We start from the raw sequence: 23,406 nt of genomic DNA on the forward strand, positions 1-23,406 counted from the left end.
GTGAGAGGATTAGTGAATTGGTGGGTTCGAGATTGCGTGGCTGGGTGAGTGAGTCGGTTAGAGATTAAGTGGGTGGCAGGGTAAGTGGGTGGGTTGCTTAATGGGTGTGTGAGTGGGTGGATGAATAGGTGAGTAGACAGGTGCATGGTTTAGTGGGTGGGTGAATAAGTGAGTGGGTGGGTGAGTGGATTGTTGCGTGAATGTGTGGGTGGTTGAGTTTTTGGGTAGATGGGTGTGTGAATATCGGAGGAGAGTTCGTGTGTTAGTGGGTGGGTGAGTCGGAGAGTGTGGCACCATGGTGCCGAGATGTTAACTACCTCGCCTAGTATACAGGAGGTTGTGGATTTTATCCCAGCCCTTCCGCTTGGATATTTGGAGTTTCTATGTTCTCCCCGTGGTCGTGTGGAATTTTCTCCAGGTTGTCCCTCCACATTTGAACATGCATTTATATAATTTGGTTGCAATAACATTCTTCATGAAAAGCCACTTAATTGAACTGTCATTTGTGCTGAGGTGGCTTCCGACAAAGATCTATAGCTCACGGCCTTACCCAGTAAAATGAAAAACAATTAAATATTAGTTTATTGTGTGGATGAGTGGGTCGTGCGTGAGTGGGTGGGTGCGTGGGTGGATGAGTGAGTGGATGGGTTGATGCGTCGTAGGTGAGTCGCTGAGTGAGTGAGTGGCTGGGTGCATGAGTGTGAGTTAGAAATTGAGTGGGTGGCTTAGTGAGTGGGTCAGTGTATGAATGGCTCAGTAGTTGAGTGAGTGAGTGGGTGATTGAATGAGTGGGCAGGTTTGTGGGTTAGTGGGTGGGAGAGTCAGACAGTGGGGCACCATGGTGGCGAGATGTTAACTACCTCGCCTGGTAGCCGCGACTCGGTTTACTCCGATGTGCAATGTCATCTTTATTTCGATCCTGTGAGTGTACAATTTTTGATTAAACTTCATTTACTGAGTGAATACAAGACCACTTATATGCTGATGTCCATTTTTATCATAGCTGTGATTCATTCAGCCATTCACTCACTCAGCCACAAACTCACTCAGCCACACACTCACTCAACGACTCACTCAACTACTCAGCCGCTCACTCAGATATTCACTCACTCAACCACTCACTCAATAATTAACTCAACCACTCAACCAATCATTCAACCACCCACTCACTCAATCACTCAACCATCACACTCTCACTCAACCATTCACTCACTCAGCCACTCACTCAGTCACTCAACCACTCGCTCACTAAACCACTCGCTCATTCAACCGCTCGCTCACTCAACCATTCACTCACTCAACCACACGCTTGCTCACTCAATCACTCACTTGCTCACTCAAGCACTCGCTAACTCAACCAATCACCCAACCACTCGCTCAACGATTCACTCAACCCCTCACCAAACCACTCACTCAACGACTCACCAGAATCCTCTCGGCTTGGGGACTCACTTAACCACTCACTTAACCATTCACTTAACCACTCACTAGAGCAACCACTCACTCACTTAATGACTTACTCAACCACTCAACCAATTACTTTCTCACTCACTCAGCCACTCACTCCTTCACTCAGCCACTCACCCTTTCACTCAGCCACTCACTCATTTAGCCACTCACTCAGCCACACACTCAACCACTCAGCCGCGCACTCACGAAGCTACTTACTCACGAAGCTACTTACTCACTCAACCACTCACTCACTTAATCACTTACTCAGCCACTCAACCATCACTCTTTAACTCACTCAACCATTCACTCAATCAGCCACACTCACTCAACGACTCACTAACTTAACCGCTCAGCCGCTCGGTCACTCTATCTCAATCACTCAACCACTCACTCATTCAACCATTCCCGAATTCATTCAACCAGTCACTCAACCATTATGTCGCTGGACGAGTCCCACCTTGATGGGTCTGCGACATTTCTTTCCAGAGTTATTGGCAAAAAACCACAAACATCCCAGAATCCTCTCGGTTTGGGGTCCAAATGTTGTCGCTTATTATATCCCATGAGAAACATCGCATCGAATAAATGTGATTGGATTCTCCCCGCCTGGACGAGCAGAATTGAATATGTAAGCATCAGGGTTTGGATCAAACCTACAACCTCCTGTATACCGGGCAAAGTAGTGAACTCGTCACCCGGGTCGCCCTAATCCATTCCCGTATCTCTTCTTCTGTGTGTGTGCTACAGGCGGGTGTCTCAGATTGCCAGCACCATGTGATGGGAGCTCCAGGGCATGCTGCGTGCTCGCCAGGAGGGGCTGGGCAAGATGGCGTAGTCGCTGGAGCAGCTGCGGGCGCGGCACCGCCGCTCTCACCCTGGCGGAGTGCAGCAACACAGTGGGGCGGCACCAGCGGGACACTCTGGACAACGCAGCCAAGGTGCGCGCCAGCCACTCACTCACTCATCCACACATACAACCACTCACTCACTCATCCACTAACTTAAACCACTCACTCAACTACTCACTCAACCACTCACTCAACCATTCACTCAACCATCCACTTACTCAACCACTCAATCAATCACTCACTCAGTCATTAACTCAACCACTCACTCAACCACACACTCATGCGCTTTAAACACTCACTCATTGGTTCAAACACTCACTCATTCAAATACTCATTCAACCACTCACTAATTCACTCAACCACTCACTCATGAACCACTCACTCGCTCACTCAACCACCCGCTCGCTCACTGAACCAATCGCTCCATAAATCACTCATTCAGCCACTCACTCAACCATTCACTCACTCACTCACTCAGCCACTCACTCAACCAATCAATCACTCAATCATGAATTAAACCACTCACTCAACCCCTTACACATGGGCTCATCACCTGTGTCTCAACCATCTTACTGAGTAACATAACTCTTTTTTTAGAAGTGACCTGGCCACAAGTGATAGGTCAACAACGTGCCTTATGTGGAAATTTATAGCAGCCAACTACTCTAAATGCCTGTTTCTAAATGTGTAGGGAAAATCCAGAGGACCAGAATAAAAATCCACTTGACCACGGAGAGAACATGCAAACTCCAAATACACAGGTGTCAGGGTTGGGATCTAACCGACAACCTCCTGTATACCAGACGAGGTAGTTAACATTGTATCCGGGCAAGCCGTACATCGAGCTGGAGTGGACCATGCGGCCCATCCCTATCGCGTGAGTGGCTCCCACAGTTGTTATTGTGTTCATATGTGTGTGGTCTGCTTGTGTGTATGCGTGTGCCGCACTGCGCTATGAACCCAACATGACCAGGCTGTTGCCCCGCTCGCCCGACTCGTTGTGAGGCTTGCCCACCCCCCAGGGCGTTGTCGTGAAGATACCGCTGGGAGGAAGAATATCTCACAATACTGGAAGAGATGAGGACTACACAGTGATTAACTGAGTGGGTCTGTGAGTGAGTTAGTGGATGAGTCGGTGGGTGAGTCGGTGGGTGAGTGGGTGGGTCAGTGGTTGAGGGAGTAGGTGAGTGAGTGTGTTAGAGAAGTGGGTGTGTTGAATGTGAGTGAATAGATGAGTGTGTGGAGCAGTGGATTGTTGAGTGAGTCGTTGGGTGAGTGAGTAGGTGGGTGTGGGTTAGAGATTGAGTGGGTGGTGGGTGATTGTGTGAATTAGTGGGTGGGTGGGTGAGTGAATGGTTTGAAGTGATTGATTAGGTGAGAGAGTTGGTGAGAGGTGGGTTGGTGAGTGGATGAGAAAATTGGTGGGTTACAGATTGAGTGGGTGGGTAACTAGGTGATTGGGAGGGTGAGTGGGTGAGTGGCTTATTGGGTGAGTAAGTCGGTGGGTGAGTAGGTGAGTGCCTGGATAAGTAAGTGAGTGTATGGGAGCATGAGTGGGTGGATGGTTGAGTAGGTGGGTGAATAGGTGAGTGGGTGGTGGGTGGGTGAATTAGTGAGTGACTGTGTGAGTGAGTGCGTGGGTAGGTCAGTTGCGATATTGTGTGGGGGAGTGGGTGAGTGAGGGCTTGAGTGAATAGGTTAGTGGGCGGGTGAGTAGATTGTTGGGTGAGTGGGTGGGTGGGTGAGTCAGTTAGTGGGTGGGTGAGTGAATATCGAAGGTTGAGCAGGTGAGTTGTTAGTGTGTGATTGGGTGGGTGGGTGAGTCAAAGAGTGAGGCACCACGGTGGCGACATGTTAACTACCTCACCTAGTATACAGGATTTTGTGAATTCGATCCCATCCCTTCCACCTGTATATTTGGAGTTGGCATGTTCTCCCTGTGGTGTGGATTTTTCTCTGGGTCCTCCAGGTTTTCTCTCCATATTTAAAATCAACATTCATTTAGAGGATGTGGCTGCAATGAATGTCTCCATGATAATCCACTTCGTTAACCTATCATTTGTAACCAGGTCACTTCTGAAAAATATTAATTTAGTTATCTGAACCAGAGGTCGCAACCGGGTACCCGATACCCGTACCCTACCCGATACCCGGCTACCTGTACCCGGCCGGGTACGGTACGGGTAGCCGTTTGTGACCCTGGGCGGCCGGGTACGGGTACGGATAGGCCCTGAGGCACTGGTGAGTAACCGTTTGTCACTCATTTCGGGTAGGGTACGGGTACGGGTAGGGAACGGGTACCCGTACCTCTGATCTGAACCTTTTCTGGTAAAATAAAAAATATTGTTTAATTTAGTTTATTGGGTGGGTGAGTGGGTAGGTGGGTTATTGAGTGATTTGGTGGGTAGGTTAGAGAATGAGTGGGTGAATGGGTGGGTGTGTGAGTGGGGGTGTGATTAGTTGAGTAGGTGAGTGGGTGAGTAAATTGTTGAGTGAGTGGATTAGAGATTGAGTGGGTGGCAGGGTGAGTGGGTTTGTGAGTGGATTGGTGGGTGTTTGAATGGGTGAGTGGGTGGAGTGCCGTGGTGGCGAGCTGTTAACTACCTCGCCTTTTATACAGGAGGTCGTGAGGTCGATCCCGACCCTGACACCTGTATAGTTGCATGTTCTCCCCATGTTTCCGTGGAATTTTCTCCAGGTGCTCCGGGTTCTCCCTCCACATTTAAAAACATGCAATTATAGAATTTGGCTGCTATCACTTTATACGTGAAAAGCCACTTAATTGAGTTGAATATTTGTGGTCAAATGGTTTTTGAAAAATATCTATATAGCTGAGTGCCTTACCTGGTAAAATAAAAAAGCGTAATTTTCATTTAGTGTGCAAAGGAGTGGCTGGGTCGGTGAGTGGATGAGTGAGTGCGATGTTTGATGGGTGTTTTATTTTACTTTTATTAATTTACATTTTTTTTACCTACGTGACTTTACCGAAAAAACCTAAGAATAGTTTAATGGGTAGTAGGTCAGTGGTGGGGTGAGTGAGTGTGGGCTAGAGATTGAGTGGGTGGCTTGGTGAGTGGGTGAGTGTGTGCTTGGCTCGGTGGTTGAATGAATGGATGGTTGAGTTAGTGGGTGGGTGTTTGAGTGTGTGTTATCGTGGGTGGGAGAGTCAGAGAGTGGAGTGCCATGTTGGCAAATTGTTAACTACCTTGCCTGGTATTTTTAAGTTCGTAGGTTCGATCCAAACCCTGCTTCTCAAAACAACCTATATAGCTCAGTGGGCCTTACCTGGGGAATTTTTTTTTTAGATTTAGTTAAGGGTGTTGGTGAGTGGGCAGGTGGGTGAGTGCATCAGTGTGGGTTTGAGATTTAGTGGGTGGCTTGGTGAGTGGGTAAGTTCGAGTAACTCAGTGGTTGAGTTAGTGGGTGGTTACGTTAGTAGGTGATTAAATTAGTGGGTGGGTCAATAATTACGTGGGTAGTGGGTGAGTGGCTGAGTGGCTGAGGGAGTCGGCGGGTGGTTGGCTGGGTGGGTGGGTGAGTAGGTGGGTTATAAATTGAGTAGGTGGCAGGGTGAGTGGATCTGAAAGTGGGTGAGTGAGTAGGTGCACGGCTGGGTGAGTTAGTGAGTGGATGGTTGAGTGAGTGGGTGAGTGTGTGGGTGCATGGATGTGTGGGTGGGTGAGTGTGTGTGGGTAGGAGGTTAGGTGGGTAGTGCGTGAATGGATGGGTTAGAAATCGAGTGAGTGGGTTAGTCACTGGGTGAGTGAGTGGATGGGTGGGTTTGTGAGCTTTGGTTAAGAGATTGAGTCAGTAGCAGGGTTTGTGTGTGGTTTAGAGATTGAGTGGGTGGTTGGGTGAGTGGGTGGGTTAGAGATTGAGTGGCTCGGTGAGGGAGTATTGGGTGGGTGAAGTGAGTTGGTGGGTCAGTGAGTGCGTGGGTGGGTGATTCAGTAAGTGGGTGAGTGAGGGGTTGGGTGAGCGATGGGTTGAGTGGGTGTCTTTTTTGTTCGTGAGTTTGTGGGTGGGTGAGTTGGTCAGTTAGTGGTTGGGTGAGTAAGTGGGTGGGTGAGCAAGTGAGTGAATGGGTGTGTTGGTAGGTGAGTGTGTAGCTTGGTGAGTGGTCGTAGGGTGAGTGGGTCGGTGAGAAAGTGGTTAACGGAGTGAGTGGTTGGGTGGGTGGGTGAGTTGTTGACTGAGTGGGGTCAGCGAGTGGGTGGGTGAGTTGATGTGGGAGGTTGAGTGGGTAAGTTAGTGTTTGAGTTATTGGATGGGTGAGTCAGAGAGTGAGGCGCCAAGGTGGTGAGACGTGCACTGCCTCGCCTGGTATACAGGAGGTTGTGGATTCGATCCTGACCCTGTCGCCTGTATATTTGGAGTTTGCATGTTCTACACATGGTCACGTGGATTTTGCTGCAGGTCCTCCGGGTTTTCCCCTCTGCATTTAGAATCAACATGCGTTTAGAGGATTTGGCTGCAATAAATGTCTATGTGATAAGCCACTTCGTTTATCTATAATTTGTTCACAGGTCTATTCTGAAAAGGATCTATATAGCTCAATGGGCCTTACCTGGGGAAATAAAAAGTAGTTTAGTTTAGGGGGTAGGTGGCTCGTTGGGTCGGTAGGTCTGTTGCAGGTCGAGTAGGTGGCAGGGTGAGTGGGTGAGTAGGTAAGTGGCTGGGTGAGTGGGTGGACTGGTGAGTGTGTGAGTTAGAGATGGAGTGGGTGGATGGGTGGGTGTATGATTGGGGGAGTGAAATGGTGAGTGGATGGGTGAATGAATTGTTGAGTGAGTGAGTCAGTGAGTGGGTGTGTAGGTGGGTGCGTAGGTAAGTGGTTAGCAAGGTGTGTGGGTCTTTGAGTGGGTATGTGGCTGAGTGGGTATGTGGCTGAATGGGTATGTGGCTGAGTGGGTATGTGGCTGAGTGGGTATGTGGCTGAATGGGTATGTGGCTGAATGGGTATGTGGCTGAGTGGGTATGTGGCTGAATGGGTATGTGGCTGAATGGGTATGTGGCTGAATGGGTATGTGGCTGAATGGGTATGTGGCTGAGTGGGTATGTGGCTGAGTGGGTATGTGGCTGAATGGGTATGTGGCTGAGTAGGTATGTGGCTGAGTGGGTATGTGGCTGAGTGGGTATGTGGCTGAGTGGGTATGTGGCTGAATGGGTATGTGGCTGAGTGGGTATGTGGCTGAATGGGTATGTGGCTGAATGGGTATGTGGCGGAATGGGTATGTGGCTGAGTGGATATGTGGCTGAGTGGGTATGTGGCTGAATGGGTATGTGGCTGAATGGGTATGTGGCTGAATGGGTATGTGGCAGAGTGGGTATGTGGCCGAATGGGTATGTGGCTGAATGGGTATGTGGCTGAATGGGTATGTGGCTGAGTGGGTATGTGGCTGAATGGGTATGTGGCTGAGTGGGTATGTGGCCGAATGGGTATGTGGCCGAGTGGGTATTTGGCTGAGTGGGTATGTGGCTGAGTGGGTATGTGGCTGAATGGGTATGTGGCTGAGTGGGTATGTGGCTGAATGGGTATGTGGCTGAATGGGTATGTGGCTGAATGGGTATGTGGCTGAATGGGTATGTGGCTGAATGGGTATGTGGCTGAATGGGTATGTGGCTGAGTGGGTATGTGGCTGAATGGGTATGTGGCTGAATGGGTATGTGGCTGAGTGGGTATGTGGCTGAATGGGTATGTGGCTGAATGGGTATGTGGCTGAATGGGTATGTGGCTGAATGGGTATGTGGCTGAGTGGGTATGTGGCTGAGTGGGTATGTGGCTGAATGGGTATGTGGCTGAGTAGGTATGTGGCTGAGTGGGTATGTGGCTGAATGGGTATGTGGCTGAGTGGATATGTGGCTGAGTGGGTATGTGGCTGAATGGGTATGTGGCTGAATGGGTATGTGGCTGAATGGGTATGTGGCAGAGTGGGTATGTGGCCGAATGGGTATGTGGCCGAATGGTATGTGGCTGAATGGGTATGTGGCTGAGTGGGTATGTGGCTGAATGGGTATGTGGCTGAGTGGGTATGTGGCCGAATGGGTATGTGGCCGAGTGGGTATTTGGCTGAGTGGGTATGTGGCTGAGTGGGTATGTGGCTGAATGGGTATGTGGCTGAGTGGGTATGTGGCTGAATGGGTATGTGGCTGAATGGGTATGTGGCTGAATGGGTATGTGGCTGAATGGGTATGTGGCTGAATGGGTATGTGGCTGAGTGGGTATGTGGCTGAGTGGGTATGTGGCTGAATTGGGTATGTGGCTGAGTGGGTATGTGGCTGAGTGGGTATGTGGCTGAGTGGTATGGGCTGAGTGGGTAGGTGGCTGAGTGGGTATGTGGCTGAATGGGTATGTGGCTGAATGGGTATGTGGCTGAGTGGGTATGTGGCTGAGTGGGTATGTGGCTGAGTGGGTATGTGGCTGAATGGGTATGTGGCTGAATGGGTATGTGGCTGAGTGGGTATGTGGCTGAGTGGGTATGTGGCTGAGTGGGTATGTGGCTGAGTGGGTATGTGGCTGAGTGGGTATGTGGCTGAATGGGTATGTGGCTGAATGGGTATGTGGCTGAATGGGTATGTGGCTGAGTGGGTATGTGGCTGAGTGGGTATGTGGCTGAGTGGGTATGTGGCTGAGTGGGTATGTGGCTGAATGGGTATGTGGCTGAGTGGGTATGTGGCTGAATGGGTATGTGGCCGAGTGGGTATGTGGCCGAATGGGTATGTGGCCGAGTGGGTATGTGGCCGAGTGGGTATGTGGCCGAGTGGGTATGTGGCCGAATGGGTATGTGGCCGAGTGGGTATGTGGCTGAATGGGTATGTGGCTGAATGGGTATGTGGCTGAATGGGTATATGGCTGAATGGGTATGTGGCTGAATGGGTATGTGGCTGAGTGGGTATGTGGCTGAGTGGGTATGTGGCTGAGTGGGTATGTGGCCGAATGGGTATATGGCCGAATGGGTATGTGGCCGAATGGGTATGTGGCCGAATGGGTATGTGGCCGAATGGGTATGTGGCCGAATGGGTATGTGGCCGAATGGGTATGTGGCCGAATGGGTATGTGGCCGAATGGGTACGTGGCCGAATGGGTATGTGGCTGAATGGGTAGGTGAGTGGGTGGCTGCGAGTCAGAGAGTGGAGCCCCATGGTGGCGAGATGTTAACTACCTTACCTTTTGTAAAGGAGGTTGTGGGTTCGGTCTCGATCTTGATGCCTGTATATTTGGAGTTTGCATGTTGTCCTCGTGGTTCATGGATTTTTCTCCGAGACCTCTGGGTTTTTTGTGGCCACGTTGCTTCTGAATAAGATCTGTATAGCTCTGTGGGCCTTGCCTTGTAAAAAACAAAATTTAGTTTACAGTTAGGTGAGTGGGTATTTCAGTGCGTAGGTGGGTGAGTGAGTTGGTGGGTGGTTAGGTTAGTAGGTGAGGTGCTGGGTGAGTGAGTTGTTGGGTTAGATATGAAGTAGGTCATAGTGTGAGTGGGTGGGTTGGTGCGTGAGTTGGTCAGGGAGTGGGTGGGTGAGTTAATGGGTGGGTTGTTGGGTGAGTGCGTTAGTGAGTGCATGTGCAGGTGGGTGCGTGGATGAGTGGCTTAGTGAGTGGGTTATAAATTGAGTGCGTGGCAGGGTGAGTGGGTTTGTGAGTCGGTTAGTGGGTGGCTTTAGTAGTTGAGTGGGTGAGTCAAAGAATTGAGCGCCACGGTGGCAAGATGTTAACTACCTCGCCTACTATACAGAATGTTGTGGGTTCGATCCCGACCCTGACGCCTGTATATTTCACTCCACATTTAGAAACATGTAATAAGAGGAATTGGGTGCAATAAATGTTTACAGTGACTTTGTTGAACTATCATTTGTGGCGAGGATGCTTCTGAAAACAATCTTTATAGCTCAGTGGGCCTTACCTGGTAAAATACCGCTGGGAGGAAGAATATCTCACATTACCAGAAGAGGTAAGGACTACACATAGAGTGGGTGATTAACTGGGTGGGTCTGTGAGTGTGGGTCAGTGATCGAGGAAGTAGGTGAGTGAGTGTGTTAGAGATTGTGGGTGATAGGGTAAGCCATGGGTGACGTGAGTGGGTGTGTTGTTTGGGAGTGAATAGACGAGTGGTTGGGTGAGTGGGTGGGTGGGTAGGTGAGTGGGTTAGAGATTGATTGGGCGAGTTAGTGGGTGGCTGAGTGGGTGGGTGGGTGAATGGGTTTAGAGATTGAGTGGGTGGTGGGTGGTTGGGTGAATGAGTGGGTGGGTGGGTTTGTGAATGGTTGAGGTGAGTGAGTGGGTGGGTCAGCGCATGAGTGGGTGTGGGAGTGGGTGAGAGGTGGGTTGGTGAGTTGGTGAGAGGATTAGTGAATTGGTGGGTTCGAGATTGCGTGGCTGGGTGAGTGAGTCGGTTAGAGATTAAGTGGGTGGCAGGGTAAGTGGTTGGGTTGCTTAATGGGTGTGTAGGGGTGTTAAAGAGAGGGCCCGTTATGCATGGCAGCCTATGGAAAACAAACACAGTGGGCGGGGCTACGTAAGTGCACGAGGAGGTGCCCTCTACGACGTCCGAGCCAGACACCCTGGGGGGGGCTGGTTCGAACGTTATGATCCCCCGGGGCCCCACCCCTCAGGGAGGGGTTGGGTATAAAAGGGGATGTTCAAAGGGCTCGAGTCAGTTATGTTTAAGCTAAGGGAAGAAGACTGAAGACGTCTTAGATAGAGCCCTGGACTCCCCTAGTTCGATGTCCTTTTCAGGGCCGGACAGGACTGAGCCAGCGGCGTGGTCCTGAAAGCCAGAGCCGGTGCTCTTGTAAGAGCTGGTCTGGAACTCCGGGTACCGGGCCCGACTTACCAGTGTCGGGCCAGTTAGCCTCCCCTAGCCCATTAGTGGAGGATTCGGGGCTAGGACAGAGTTAGCTAGGGGTGTATCCCGAGTTATACGGGTGAGGGGGCCGATACCCCCTCGAGTGTGTATATGCCCACTGTCGTATTGTGAAATAAATATACGTGTGCCTCAACCTCGGCGTCAAGCGTCTTCACCGGTACTTCAGGTGTGTGAGTGGGTGGATGAATAGGTGAGTAGACAGGTGCATGGTTTAGTGGGTGGGTGAATAAGTGAGTGGGTGGGTGAGTGGATTGTTGCGTGAATGTGTGGGTGGTTGAGTTTTTGGGTAGATGGGTGTGTGAATATGGGAGGAGAGTTCGTGTGTTAGTGGGTGGGTGAGTCGGAGAGTGTGGCACCATGGTGCCGAGATGTTAACTACCTCGCCTAGTATACAGGAGGTTGTGGATTTTATCCCAGCCCTTCCGCTTGGATATTTGGAGTTTCTATGTTCTCCCCGTGGTCGTGTGGAATTTTCTCCAGGTTGTCCCTCCACATTTGAACATGCATTTATATAATTTGGTTGCAATAACATTCTTCATGAAAAGCCACTTAATTGAACTGTCATTTGTGCTGAGGTGGCTTCCGACAAAGATCTATAGCTCACGGCCTTACCCAGTAAAATGAAAAACAATTAAATATTAGTTTATTGTGTGGATGAGTGGGTCGTGCGTGAGTGGGTGGGTGCGTGGGTGGATGAGTGAGTGGATGGGTTGATGCGTCGTAGGTGAGTCGCTGAGTGAGTGAGTGGCTGGGTGCATGAGTGTGAGTTAGAAATTGAGTGGGTGGCTTAGTGAGTGGGTCAGTGTATGAATGGCTCAGTAGTTGAGTGAGTGAGTGGGTGATTGAATGAGTGGGTGAGTGTGTGGGTTAGTGGGTGGGAGAGTCAGACAGTGGGGCACCATGGTGGCGAGATGTTAACTACCTCGCCTGGTATGCAGAAGGTTGTGGGTTTGATCCCGACCCTGACACCTGTATATTTCCCTCCGCATTTAAAATCAACAAGCATTTATAGGATTTGGCTGCAATACATGTCATAAGCCACTTCGTTGACCTATAATTTTTAACCAGGTCATTTCTGAAAAATATGTTTAGCTCTGTCGGCCTTACCTGGTAAAATAACCACAATTTAGATTTAGTTTAGTGTGTTGGTGAGTGGGCGGGTGAGTGCGTGGGTGGGTGGGTGAGTGGGTGAGTGGCTCGGTGGTTGAGTTAGTGGGTGGTAGTGGGTGGTTGAGTTAGTGGGTGGTGGAATGTTTTGGTGGTTGAATTATTGGGTGGTTGAGTGATGGGTGGGTGAATAATTACGTGGTTAGTCGGTGAGTTGCTGAGGGAGTGGTTGGGCGAGTGGGTGGGTTAGAAATTGGGTGGGTGGCATGGTGAGTGGATGTGTATGTGACTGGGTGAGTAGGTGAGTGGCTGGGTGAGTATGTGAGTGGATGGATGAGTGAGGGGGTGAGTGGGTTTGTGGATGAGTGAGTGTGTGGGTAGGAGGTTACGTGGGTAGTGGGTGGGTTATAAATTGAGTGAGTGGGTTAGTGACTGGGTGAGTTGTAGTTGAGAGAGTCAGTTTAAATTGAGTTGGTGGGTTAGAGATTGACTGGCTCGGTGAGTGAGTGCTGGGTGGGTTAGTGAGTTGTTGGGTGGGTGAGTGTTAGTGGGTGGATGATCGACTGGGTGGGTGGTTGAGTGAGTAGATAGGTGGGTGGGTTGCAGTGACGTGTGGTGAGGTCAATGGCTGGGGAGGCACTGGCTTGTGTCAGAGCCAGATTCACACACTGAGGGGGACGTGGCCTCACGGAGGGGGGCGTGTTAGACGCATCCCCCTCAGTGAGGCAAATGTGATGGCTGCCTCCCCTGGTGCTTTTTCATTGCAGTTTCATGACGAGACCAGCGAGCCTAAATATCTTTATACACATACGTGAAATAAGTTACCTGGAGTATGGAAGGCGAGGACATGAAATGAAGGGGTCTACAAACATTACATTGGTGACATACTGTAATAGTAACAGACACGCGCTTATTGCCCGTGCTCCATCCAGTTACTGAGGGGTTGCGTAATCAGGGGAGGCTGAGCTCATCGCTGCCTCACCTCTCATCTCTTCCTGTATTTCCAGCGGAGCTCCGCAAATTTGGCGATTTTGACTATAAAAGTGATTGGAATCGTACAGAAATGACATTTATAACACAGATCAGTGGAAAAATCTTTAATTTTATTTTATTATTCTCTTTTTTTTACTTTTCGTAACAACTATTGTCATTGGAGTATGACAGGTGAGGCTCTGCCTCCCCTGACCGCACATCGCTGGTGGGTTGGTAGGTTGGTGAGGAAGTGAGAGAGTTAGTGGGTACGAGATTGAGTGGGTGGCTGGCTGAGTGGTTGAGAAGATGGGTGTGCGATTTCATGGGTGAGTGAGTCGGTGAGTGAGTGGGTGAGTGGGTTTTTGTATGGGTGAGTGCTTCAGTGGGTTCATGAGTGAGTGGATGGGTTATTGAGTGAGAGGGTGGGTATTTGAGTAAGTGGTGTGCGTGAATAGGTGAATGGGTGGGTGTTTGAGTGAGTGAGTCAGAGAATGGAGTGCCACGGTGGTGAGATGGTAACTTCCTCACCTAGTATACAGGAGGTTGTCGATTCGATCCCCACCCTTCCGCCTGTATATTTCGAGTTTGCATCTTCTCCCTGTGGTCAAGTGGATTTTTCTCCGGGTCCTCGGGGTTTTACCTCTGCATTGAGAATAAACTTGCATTCAGAGGATTTGGCTGCAATGCATGTATATGTGATAAGCCACTTTGTTTACCTGTAATTTGTAACAAGGTCGCTTTTGAAAAAGATCTATATAGCTCTGTGGGCCTTAGTTGGTACAATGAGAAATAGTTCAGTTTTCGTTTATTGGGTGGGTGAGTGGTTGGTGGGTGATTGATTGAGTGGGTGGTTGGGTTGGTGGGTGAGTGTGTGAGTTAGAGAGTGGGTGGGTGGATGGGTGGGTGTGTGAGTGGGGGAGTGAATAGGTGAGTGGGTGGGTGAGTGGAGTCTAGAGTGAGTGAGTGAGTGGGTTGGTGGGTGGGTCGTTGAGTTAATGAGTGGGTGTGTAGGTGGGTGCACAGGTATGTTCTTGAGTGGCTGTGTGTGTGCATGAGCAAGTGAGTTAGCGGTTGAGTGGGTGGCAGAGTGAGTGGGTGAGTGAGTGTGTGGGTGGCAAGGTGAGTGGGTGGCAGAGTGAGTGGGTGAGTGAGTGTGTGGGTGGCTTTAGTAGTTTAGTGGGTGGGTGAGTCAGATAATGAGGCGCCACAGTGGCGAGATGCAAACCCCCTCGCGAAAGCCGACGTGTTAAACTGGTATATTGGAATTCGTAGGTTTGACCCCAACCCTGATGTCTGTATATTTGGAGTTTGCATCTTCTCTCGTGGTCACGTCGATTTTCCTCTGATTCCTTCGGGTTTGTTTAACACGTAGACTTTCGCGACCAATATCATACATAATAGAGGTTTCTTTTTTTTTAGATTTGAAGCTTTCGTGACTGCAAGGATTCATATTCTTAGGTTTTTTTCAGTAAAGTCACGTAGGTAAAACATTAAAATTAATAAAAGTAAAATAAAATAAAAATCACGACGTTTCGGAGGCAACACAAGCTTCCGTCTTCAGGTGGAACCGTCACAGCCACGACAGCTGTATCAAGTAAATGAGAGATTGCAGGAGCTACCACTCCGTTTTTATAATGGTTGGAGAGGGGGGGGGAGGGCCAAGTACAGCACACTTTTTATTAATATGGTAAGGTGAGGCTTAAGAGGGTGAGCCTTTGTTATGGAGAGGTACGGTTTGTGACTCAACCTGTGACAAGGAGACAACAACTAAACATGGTAAACCTGTAATAGTTGTCTGTCAAATAAGATTGGCCAAATAAGTGTAGTTAAATCTTTTTTGCATGGTTAATCACATCTTTCCAATGATTACTCAGTTTGTAACCATCATCACGGTTGAAATTATGTCTGTGTTTGTATATTTGTATGGCTTCGTGTACAAACCTTTGATGGTAGCCAGGAGGTTTGCAGAGAACCTTGGTCTCGGAAAAGACAATTTCATGAGAGCCCACCGAGTTGTAGCAATGATCGGCAACGGCCGAAGAATCAGTTCTGCCGTGTTTCAGATCTGACTTGTGCTCGCGGACACGATCAGAAACATGACGTTTCGTTTCTCCAATGTAGCAATCACCACAAATGCAACTCAATTTGTAGACTCCAGGATACTGTAAGTCAGGAACGACATCCTTCACAGATGGAATCAGATCACGGATTTTATGCACTGTACTGAATCGGACTTGGATCTTATGTTTGTTTAGAATTTTGGAGATCTTTTTGGTCACGCATGCTATGTATGGTAACGTGATAGTTTTGGTCGGAGTTTCATGTGGCTGTTTCTGTGTGGTGGGAGAAACAGCTTGGCAGATAATGCGGTCAGAGTATCCGTTCATCCTGAGGGCCCGATGTACATGTCTTAATTCACCGGCCAGGTGGTGTTGGTCAGAAATGCCATGGGCTCTGTGGTATAGCGTTTTGATGAGAGAATTCTTTTGAAATGGGTGGTGGGGCGAATCCGGTTTCAAGTAGGAATCTGTGTGGGTGGCTTTCCTGTAGACAGAATGTCCCAAGGATCCGTCAGGCCTCCTCTCAAACAGAATATCCAAGAATGGTAGTTTACCGTCTTTCTCCACTTCCATGGTGAATCTGATGGATGGGTGTCTAGAATTGATGTGGTCCAAGAAGTGGTTCAATGCTGGGAGGCCATGTGGCCAGATGACGAAAGTGTCATCCACATACCTCTTCCACAGGGAAGGACGCAGGGTGGATGTCTGGATGGCGTCTGATTCAAACTTTCCCATGAACATGTTGGCTATAACTGGTGACAAGGGGGAGCCCATAGGGGTACCCTCATTCTGTTTGTAGAAGGTGCCATTCCAGGTAAAATAGGTGTTGGTGAGGCAATGCCTAACCAGCGCAGGTACATCAGAATTCAATCCATGTTGGACTAAGTCCTCAATTATTGTTAGGGTGTCCGGTACTGGGACTTTGGTGAACAAAGATACTACATCAAAGCTGACGAGGATGTCATCAGGAGATAGTACCATGTCCTTAACCATAGAGACTAATTGGGTTGAGTTGAGTACTGCCGAAGAGGTCTTGCCTGTGAAGGGGAGCAGAGTATCTGATAGAAAACGGGCTAGTTTGTACGTAGGAGAGTTTATCATCGACACGATGGGTCGTAGCGGCGTGCCTTCTTTATGGATTTTGGGAAGACCATAGAGTCTGGGAGGTCTAGCCGCCGATGGTTTTAGAGAGGGACGTTTGCTTGGTTCGATTAGGGAAGTCGAACTCGTGATGATACTGTTTCTCAGATTGATGTAGCCCTCAGAGGCATAGGACACATCCATGCAGATGTAGCAAGAGCTGAAATAGCTACTATTCTTAAGAATGCTAAGAAACCCACTAGTAACATCAGCAAAAACGAACGCTCTGAACTCGCGGACCTAAAAAAGAGAGATGATATAGTCATCCTCTCGGCAGACAAGGGCACGGTCATCATGGATAAAGATTCATACAACAACAAAATCCTGGACCTTAATGATGGGAGTTACTCCAAAATTAAAAACGATCCCACTAAAAGCCTAACGACAAAAACCAACAGTATCATCACGAGTTCGACTTCCCTAATCGATCCAAGCAAACGTCCCTCTAAAACCATCGGCGGCTAGACCTCCCAGACTCTATGGTCTTCCCAAAATCCATAAAGAAGGCACCCCGCTACGACCCATCGTGTCGACGATAAACTCTCCTACGTACAAACTAGCCCGTTTTCTATCAGATACTCTGCTCCCCTTCACAGGCAAGACCTCTTCGGCAGTACTCAACTCAACCCAATTAGTCTCTATGGTTAAGGACATGGTACTATCTCCTGATGACATCCTCGTCAGCTTTGATGTAGTATCTTTGTTCACCAAAGTCCCAGTACCGGACACCCTAACAATAATTGAGGACTTAGTCCAACATGGATTGAATTCTGATGTACCTGCGCTGGTTAGGCATTGCCTCACCAACACCTATTTTACCCGGAATGGCACCTTCTACAAACAGAATGAGGGTACCCCTATGGGCTCCCCCTTGTCACCAGTTATAGCCAACATGTTCATGGGAAAGTTTGAATCAGACGCCATCCAGACATCCACCCTGCGTCCTTCCCTGTGGAAGAGGTATGTGGATGACACTTTCGTCATCTGGCCACATGGCCTCCCAGCATTGAACCACTTCTTGGACCACATCAATTCTAGACACCCATCCATCAGATTCACCATGGAAGTGGAGAAAGACGGTAAACTACCATTCTTGGATATTCTGTTTGAGAGGAGGCCTGACGGATCCTTGGGACATTCTGTCTACAGGAAAGCCATCCACACAGATTCCTACTTGAAACCGGATTCCCACCACCACCCATCTCAAAAGAATTCTCTCATCAAAACGCTATACCACAGAGCCCATGGCATTTCTGACCAACACCACCTGGCCGGTGAATTAAGACATGTACATCGGGCCCTCAGGATGAACGGATACTCTGACCGCACTATCCGCCAAGCTGTTTCTCCCACCACACAGAAACAGCCACATGAAACTCCGACCAAAACTATCACGTTACCATACATAGCAGGCGTGACCAAAAAGATCTCCAAAATTCTAAACAAACATAAGATCCAAGTCCGATTCAGTGAAGTGCATAAAATCCGTGATCTGATTCCATCTGTGAAGGATGTCGTTCCTGACTTACAGTATCCTGGAGTTTACAAATTGAGTTGCATTTGTGGTGATTGCTACATTGGAGAAACGAAACGTCATGTTTCTGATCGTGTCCACGAGCACAAGTCAGATCTGAAACACGGCAGAACTGATTCTTCGGCCGTTGCCGATCATTGCTACAACTCGGTGGGCTCTCATGAAATTGTCTTTTCCGAGACCAAGGTTCTCTGCAAACCTCCTGGCTACCATCAAAGGTTTGTACACGAAGCCATACAAATATACAAACACAGACATAATTTCAACCGTGATGATGGTTACAAACTGAGTAATCATTGGAAAGATGTGATTAACCATGCAAAAAAGATTTAACTACACTTATTTGGCCAATCTTATTTGACAGACAACTATTACAGGTTTACCATGTTTAGTTGTTGTCTCCTTGTCACAGGTTGAGTCACAAACCGTACCTCTCCATAACAAAGGCTCACCCTCTTAAGCCTCACCTTACCATATTAATAATAAGTATAACCCGTAAAAACAAAGTTTTTCACTATAAATCCTTTATATGCGTGGCAGCGAACTTAATATAAAGGATTTAAAAATATATTCGCCTGTGGAGGACGCGGGGATCGATCCCGCGACCTTTGGCATGGGAAGCGAGGGCGCTACCAACTGCGCTACTCCGCCACGGCCTGTGGAGGGGTTACGCTCTGGGCTCTTATACTGTGACGTTCAGCCAAAGCCAAGAATGAGTTCTTTTGAATATATGTAAAATATTATTTTTTTGCCTAAAAAGTGTAAAATTTTGCGAATTTTTTTTCACGAACATTAATTGTGTGGAAAATGTCAGCTCGATTGGATCATGGGAAGTGGGTTAAAAAACGACCGAAAGATTTGCACGGTCCTAAGCAAGCAAGCAAGCACGCAAGCAAGCGAACTTAATATAAAGGATTTAATAAAAAACGACCGAAAGATTTGCACGGTCCTAAGCAAGCAAGCAAGCACGCAAGCAAGCGAACTTAATATAAAGGATTTAAAAAGTGTGCTGTACTTGGCCCTTCCCCCCCCCCTCTCCAACCATTATATAAACGGAGTGGTAGCTCCTGCAATTTCTCATTTACTTGATACAGCTGTCGTGGCTGTGACGGTTCCACCTGAAGACGGAAGCTTGTGTTGCCTCCGAAACGTCGTGATTTTTTATTTATTTTACTTTTATTAATTTTAATGTTTTACCTACGTGACTTTACCGAAAAAACCTAATAATAAGAGGTTTCTTTTTTGGGTTAGATCGCATAAATATATAAATGTGTCGTTAAAACCCACCACCACCCGACACAGCCAACTAGTAAGGGTTGTCACGTACGCAGAACATGCCAATTTGTAACTAGTACAACTCACGGTGTGTTGGAGAGTCAAGCCACAACATTTACAATCTGAGTACGACGTTTCGCCAGTAATTACAACTAGCTTCATCAGGCAACAGCCAGATTTGTGGAGACATTCACTTGTTTCGTTCCTTATATAGAGGCGTAGATGTGGTGCCTGTTTTTATCATTTGCCTGTTATCATTCGCCTGTTATTAAGTTAAAGTAGAAATTGTTATTATTGTTGTAATCACGTTATCAGTATAGAAATAATTGTTATTATGTTAAAAGTAGAAATAATTATTGTTATCAAGTTCTAAGTGGAAATAATAATTACTGTTCTCATTCGCCTGTCGTTATCATTTGCCTGTTGTTATTTTTCGCCTATTGTTATCAAGTTAGAAGTAGAAAGTTATTATTATTGTTATCATCCGCCTGGTGTTGGTACTGCACGTCTCTAATCCAGCACTGTGGAAGGTAGCGAGGGCTGGTGAATCACCGCACAATGATGTTGGCAAATCCCCTTCCCGTGGGCGTCGAGGTGCCATAACCTGACTCGCCAGGAGAAGGCAGTAGAGCAAGTGGACTAATCGCCATCTTCACCTGTACAGGGATAGAGTGTTTCACCCTCGCACGCATGGGTTTTCTCCGGGTACTCCGGTTTCCCCCACTGGTATAAACACTCGTCATTAATTAGCGCATAATGCCTCCATAGAGGACCGCAGAGCTTGGACAATTGTTGGTACTGGCTCACCACGTGGCTTCCTTCCTGCACGGCTGTGGTTCCTCATGCCTCTGAGTCGTTCTTGTGCGCGCTATAAAACTTTTAATTATTACTATAATTCGCCAGGCGGTGGTGTTGCAAGCCTGTGATCCAGCAGTGGAAGGCAGCAAGGGTGAGTGGATCACACAGTGAATGTTGTGAAACCCCCTTCCCGTGGGCATCCAGGTGCCTTCTCCTGGCTGGCTGGCCAGGAGAAGGCAGTACAGAAAGTGGGATAATCGCCATCTTTGCCTATACCAGGGGTCCTCAAACTACGGCCCGCGGGCCACATGCGGCCCGCCGAGGACATTTATCCGGCCCGCCGTGTGTTTTTGCCGCGGCTGCCTGTCTGTTACTTTTTTTCTGCATGAGAAGGACGGTCATTGGTGGAAGAGTGAGAGGGGGCGGAGTTCCCCCCAATCAGACTGCATTGATGGGCAGTGCAGTCTGTATGTCTCTGTGTGGGCAAAGTTATTGCTGGTATATTGTTTTTGTAGCGCTGTATATATATTGGTATTTTACTAATAGCAACTTTGACTCCCTAGGAAACAATGATGTCAAGAAAGAGAAAAATTTACTCGGAGTGTAGGATATTCAAAGAACAGTGGACTTATGATTACTTTTTCATGCAGTACAAGGAAAGAGCTGTGTCTGATATGCCAGAATATAGTGTCTGTGTTCAAAGAATACAATTTACGTCGACACTATGAAACTCAACATAAAGATAAATATGATTGTTTGGTCGGAGAAGTGAGAAAAGATAAAATATTAAAACTGAAAAATACATTAACAACTCAGCAAAATACTTTTGTGAAGCAGAAGCAGCTAAATATTTCATCACTGCGAGCAAGTTTTCAAGTTGCCAAGCTAATAGCGTGCACTCGCAGACCATTCGTGGAGGGAGAATTTGTTAAAGAATGCCTTCTTTCTGTTGCCAAAGAGATGTGTCCAGAGAAGGCCGATTTATTTAGTACAGTGAGTCTTTCAGGACCTACAATTACACGGAGGATTGAAGAAATGGGAGACAATTTGCATCAGCATTTGCAAAACTCCACAAAAAAACTTTCCTATTTTTCGTTGGCACTCGACGAAAGCAATGATGTTCGTGATTCTGCACAACTTCTAATTTTTATTCCTGGGACGAATGACTATTTCGAAGTCACAGAAGAGCTTGCTGCACTGCAAAGCATCAAAGGAACAACTACAGGAGAGGATATCTATGAAAAGGTTTGCCAAACTTTGAATTGTTTGGAGCTGAACTGGGCTAAACTAGCCAGTGTGACAACTGATGGTGCTCCTAGCATGGTGGGGTCTAAGAAAGGAGTAATTGCTCGCATTAACCAAGAGATGGACAAACATAACCATTCTCATCCAATAGCCATACACTGCCTCATCCACCAACAAGCGCTGTGTAGTAAATCACTGAAGTGGGACTCTGTTATGAAAATTGTGGTATCTTGTGTTAACTTCATTAGAGCTCATGCACTAAACCACAGACAATTTCAGGAATTTCTGTCTGAGCTAAATGTTGACTATGAAGATGTTCTGTACCACACAGAAGTCCGTTGGCTGAGTCGAGGGAGAGTTTTGAAACGTTTCTATGACTTACTTCCACAGATTACAGCTTTTCTGCTTTCAAAAAACAAAGAAGTACCAGAGCTCAATGATGCAGAATGGAAATGGCACCTTGCCTTTCTGACAGATGTAACAGAGCTACTCAACAGTTTCAATGTGCAACTTCAAGGAAAGGGGAAGCTCATCTGTGATATGCAATCACATGTCAAAGCATTTGAAGTAAAATTAGGCCTCCTCATCAAACAAGTGAAGGAGGAAAACTTCTGCCATCTCCCCACAACTCAAAATCTGTTAGCAGAAAAACCATTGGTTGCATTCCCAAACAAAACATGTGTGGATTCATTGGAAAAAATGCAAAAGGAGTTCCAATTTAGATTTAAAGAGCTTCATCTCCATGAACAGGACATACAGCTTTTCCGTAACCCATTTTATATTGACATTGAAAATGTGGATACAATTTACCAAATGGAACTGGCTGAACTGCAGAATTGTGACTCTGAAAGACGCATTCAAGTCAAGCAGCCTTCATAATTTCTATGCATCTCTCCCCTCTGAGACATATCCTCATCTCAGGAACCATGCACTCAAAATGGCATCCATCTTTGGCAGCACTTATGTCTGTGAATAGACTTGTACCAGAATGAAACATTTGAAATCTCCAACCAGATCTAGACTAACGGATACACACTTGCATCACTTGTTACGACTAGCAGTGACAAATATGGAACCGGACATTGACCATCTCATTAGCCAAAAGCAGGGCTATAGTTCCCATTGAAATACTGGAAAGTTTGTTGATTTAACTTTACTTGTTCTTCATTTTAAATATTGTATTTGTTCCCGTTTTGTTTCTTCACTTCAAAATAAGATATATGCAGTGTGCATAGGAATTTGTTCATAGTTTTTTTAAACTATAGTCCGGCCCTCCAACGGTCCGAGGGACAGTGAACTTGGCCCCCTGTTTAAAAAGTTTGAGGACCCCTGGCCTATACGGTTTAAAGTGCTGCCCCACGGGTTTTTTCCAGGTGCTCCGGTTTCCCCCACTTGTGTAAGAACTCATCATTCATTCGTCGAAAACTTAAAAAAAAACTATTCAGGACCCGACTGTGACTCAGTGTGGTTTTCCTGGAGTAAGTCTATTTTATTATTATAAAGAATTAAAGGGGCTGTTTAATGACACGACTAGAGAGCTGGCTTGCACTGCGAGGAACTTAATATTCAACTTGAATTCCGCAACCCTCAATGGCCTTTTTAAGTTAAATTTGTGCATGTAAGACTCGCACAAACAACCATACCCAGAAACCCATAGACCCCAACAGAGACCCATACATTCCTACAAACACTCAGACTCACACAGCGACCCCATACTCACAGAGACCGATAGACATGCACAGAGACCCATAGCCTCACACAGAGATCCATACACTCAAAGGCCCAAAAACTCACACAGAAATCCATAGATTCGCACACAGAGATCAATAGATTTTTAATTTGAATATTTATTTATACTGGATGAATCTGATGAGCTATAACGATCTGTTTTCACAGACGTCCAATCGGGTGGGTCAGAAAATAACAACAAAAATACGATACAAAAACATCACAGGAAAGGTAAACAAATTGTTTCGAAATATACAAATTAAACTGAACTCTTTTTATCTTACCATAGACTCATACAAACATGTTGGACTCGCACAGAGACCTTAACCACTAAACCTCGAACAATTAAAACCCTCTAAACCCCTAACTATCTAAATCCATAA

General features: G+C 47.3%; 1 protein-coding gene across 1 annotated transcript in view; it reads left to right on the plus strand.

Moving 5' to 3' along the window:
• The window catches only part of LOC133338994 (uncharacterized), a 227,763-nt gene that overhangs the window by 134,147 nt on the left and 70,210 nt on the right, over window positions 1-23,406 (plus strand). The window contains exon 4 of the mRNA XM_061547132.1: window positions 2,200-2,390. Within this exon, the coding sequence (XP_061403116.1) occupies window positions 2,200-2,390 (191 nt within the window). The remainder of the gene's footprint in view (window positions 1-2,199; window positions 2,391-23,406) is intronic.

This window comes from Lethenteron reissneri, unplaced genomic scaffold (genome assembly GCF_015708825.2).
Source record: "Lethenteron reissneri isolate LAM-NWPU_2019-01 unplaced genomic scaffold, ASM1570882v1 scaffold_1639, whole genome shotgun sequence".
Taxonomy (NCBI): Eukaryota; Metazoa; Chordata; class Hyperoartia; order Petromyzontiformes; family Petromyzontidae; genus Lethenteron; species Lethenteron reissneri.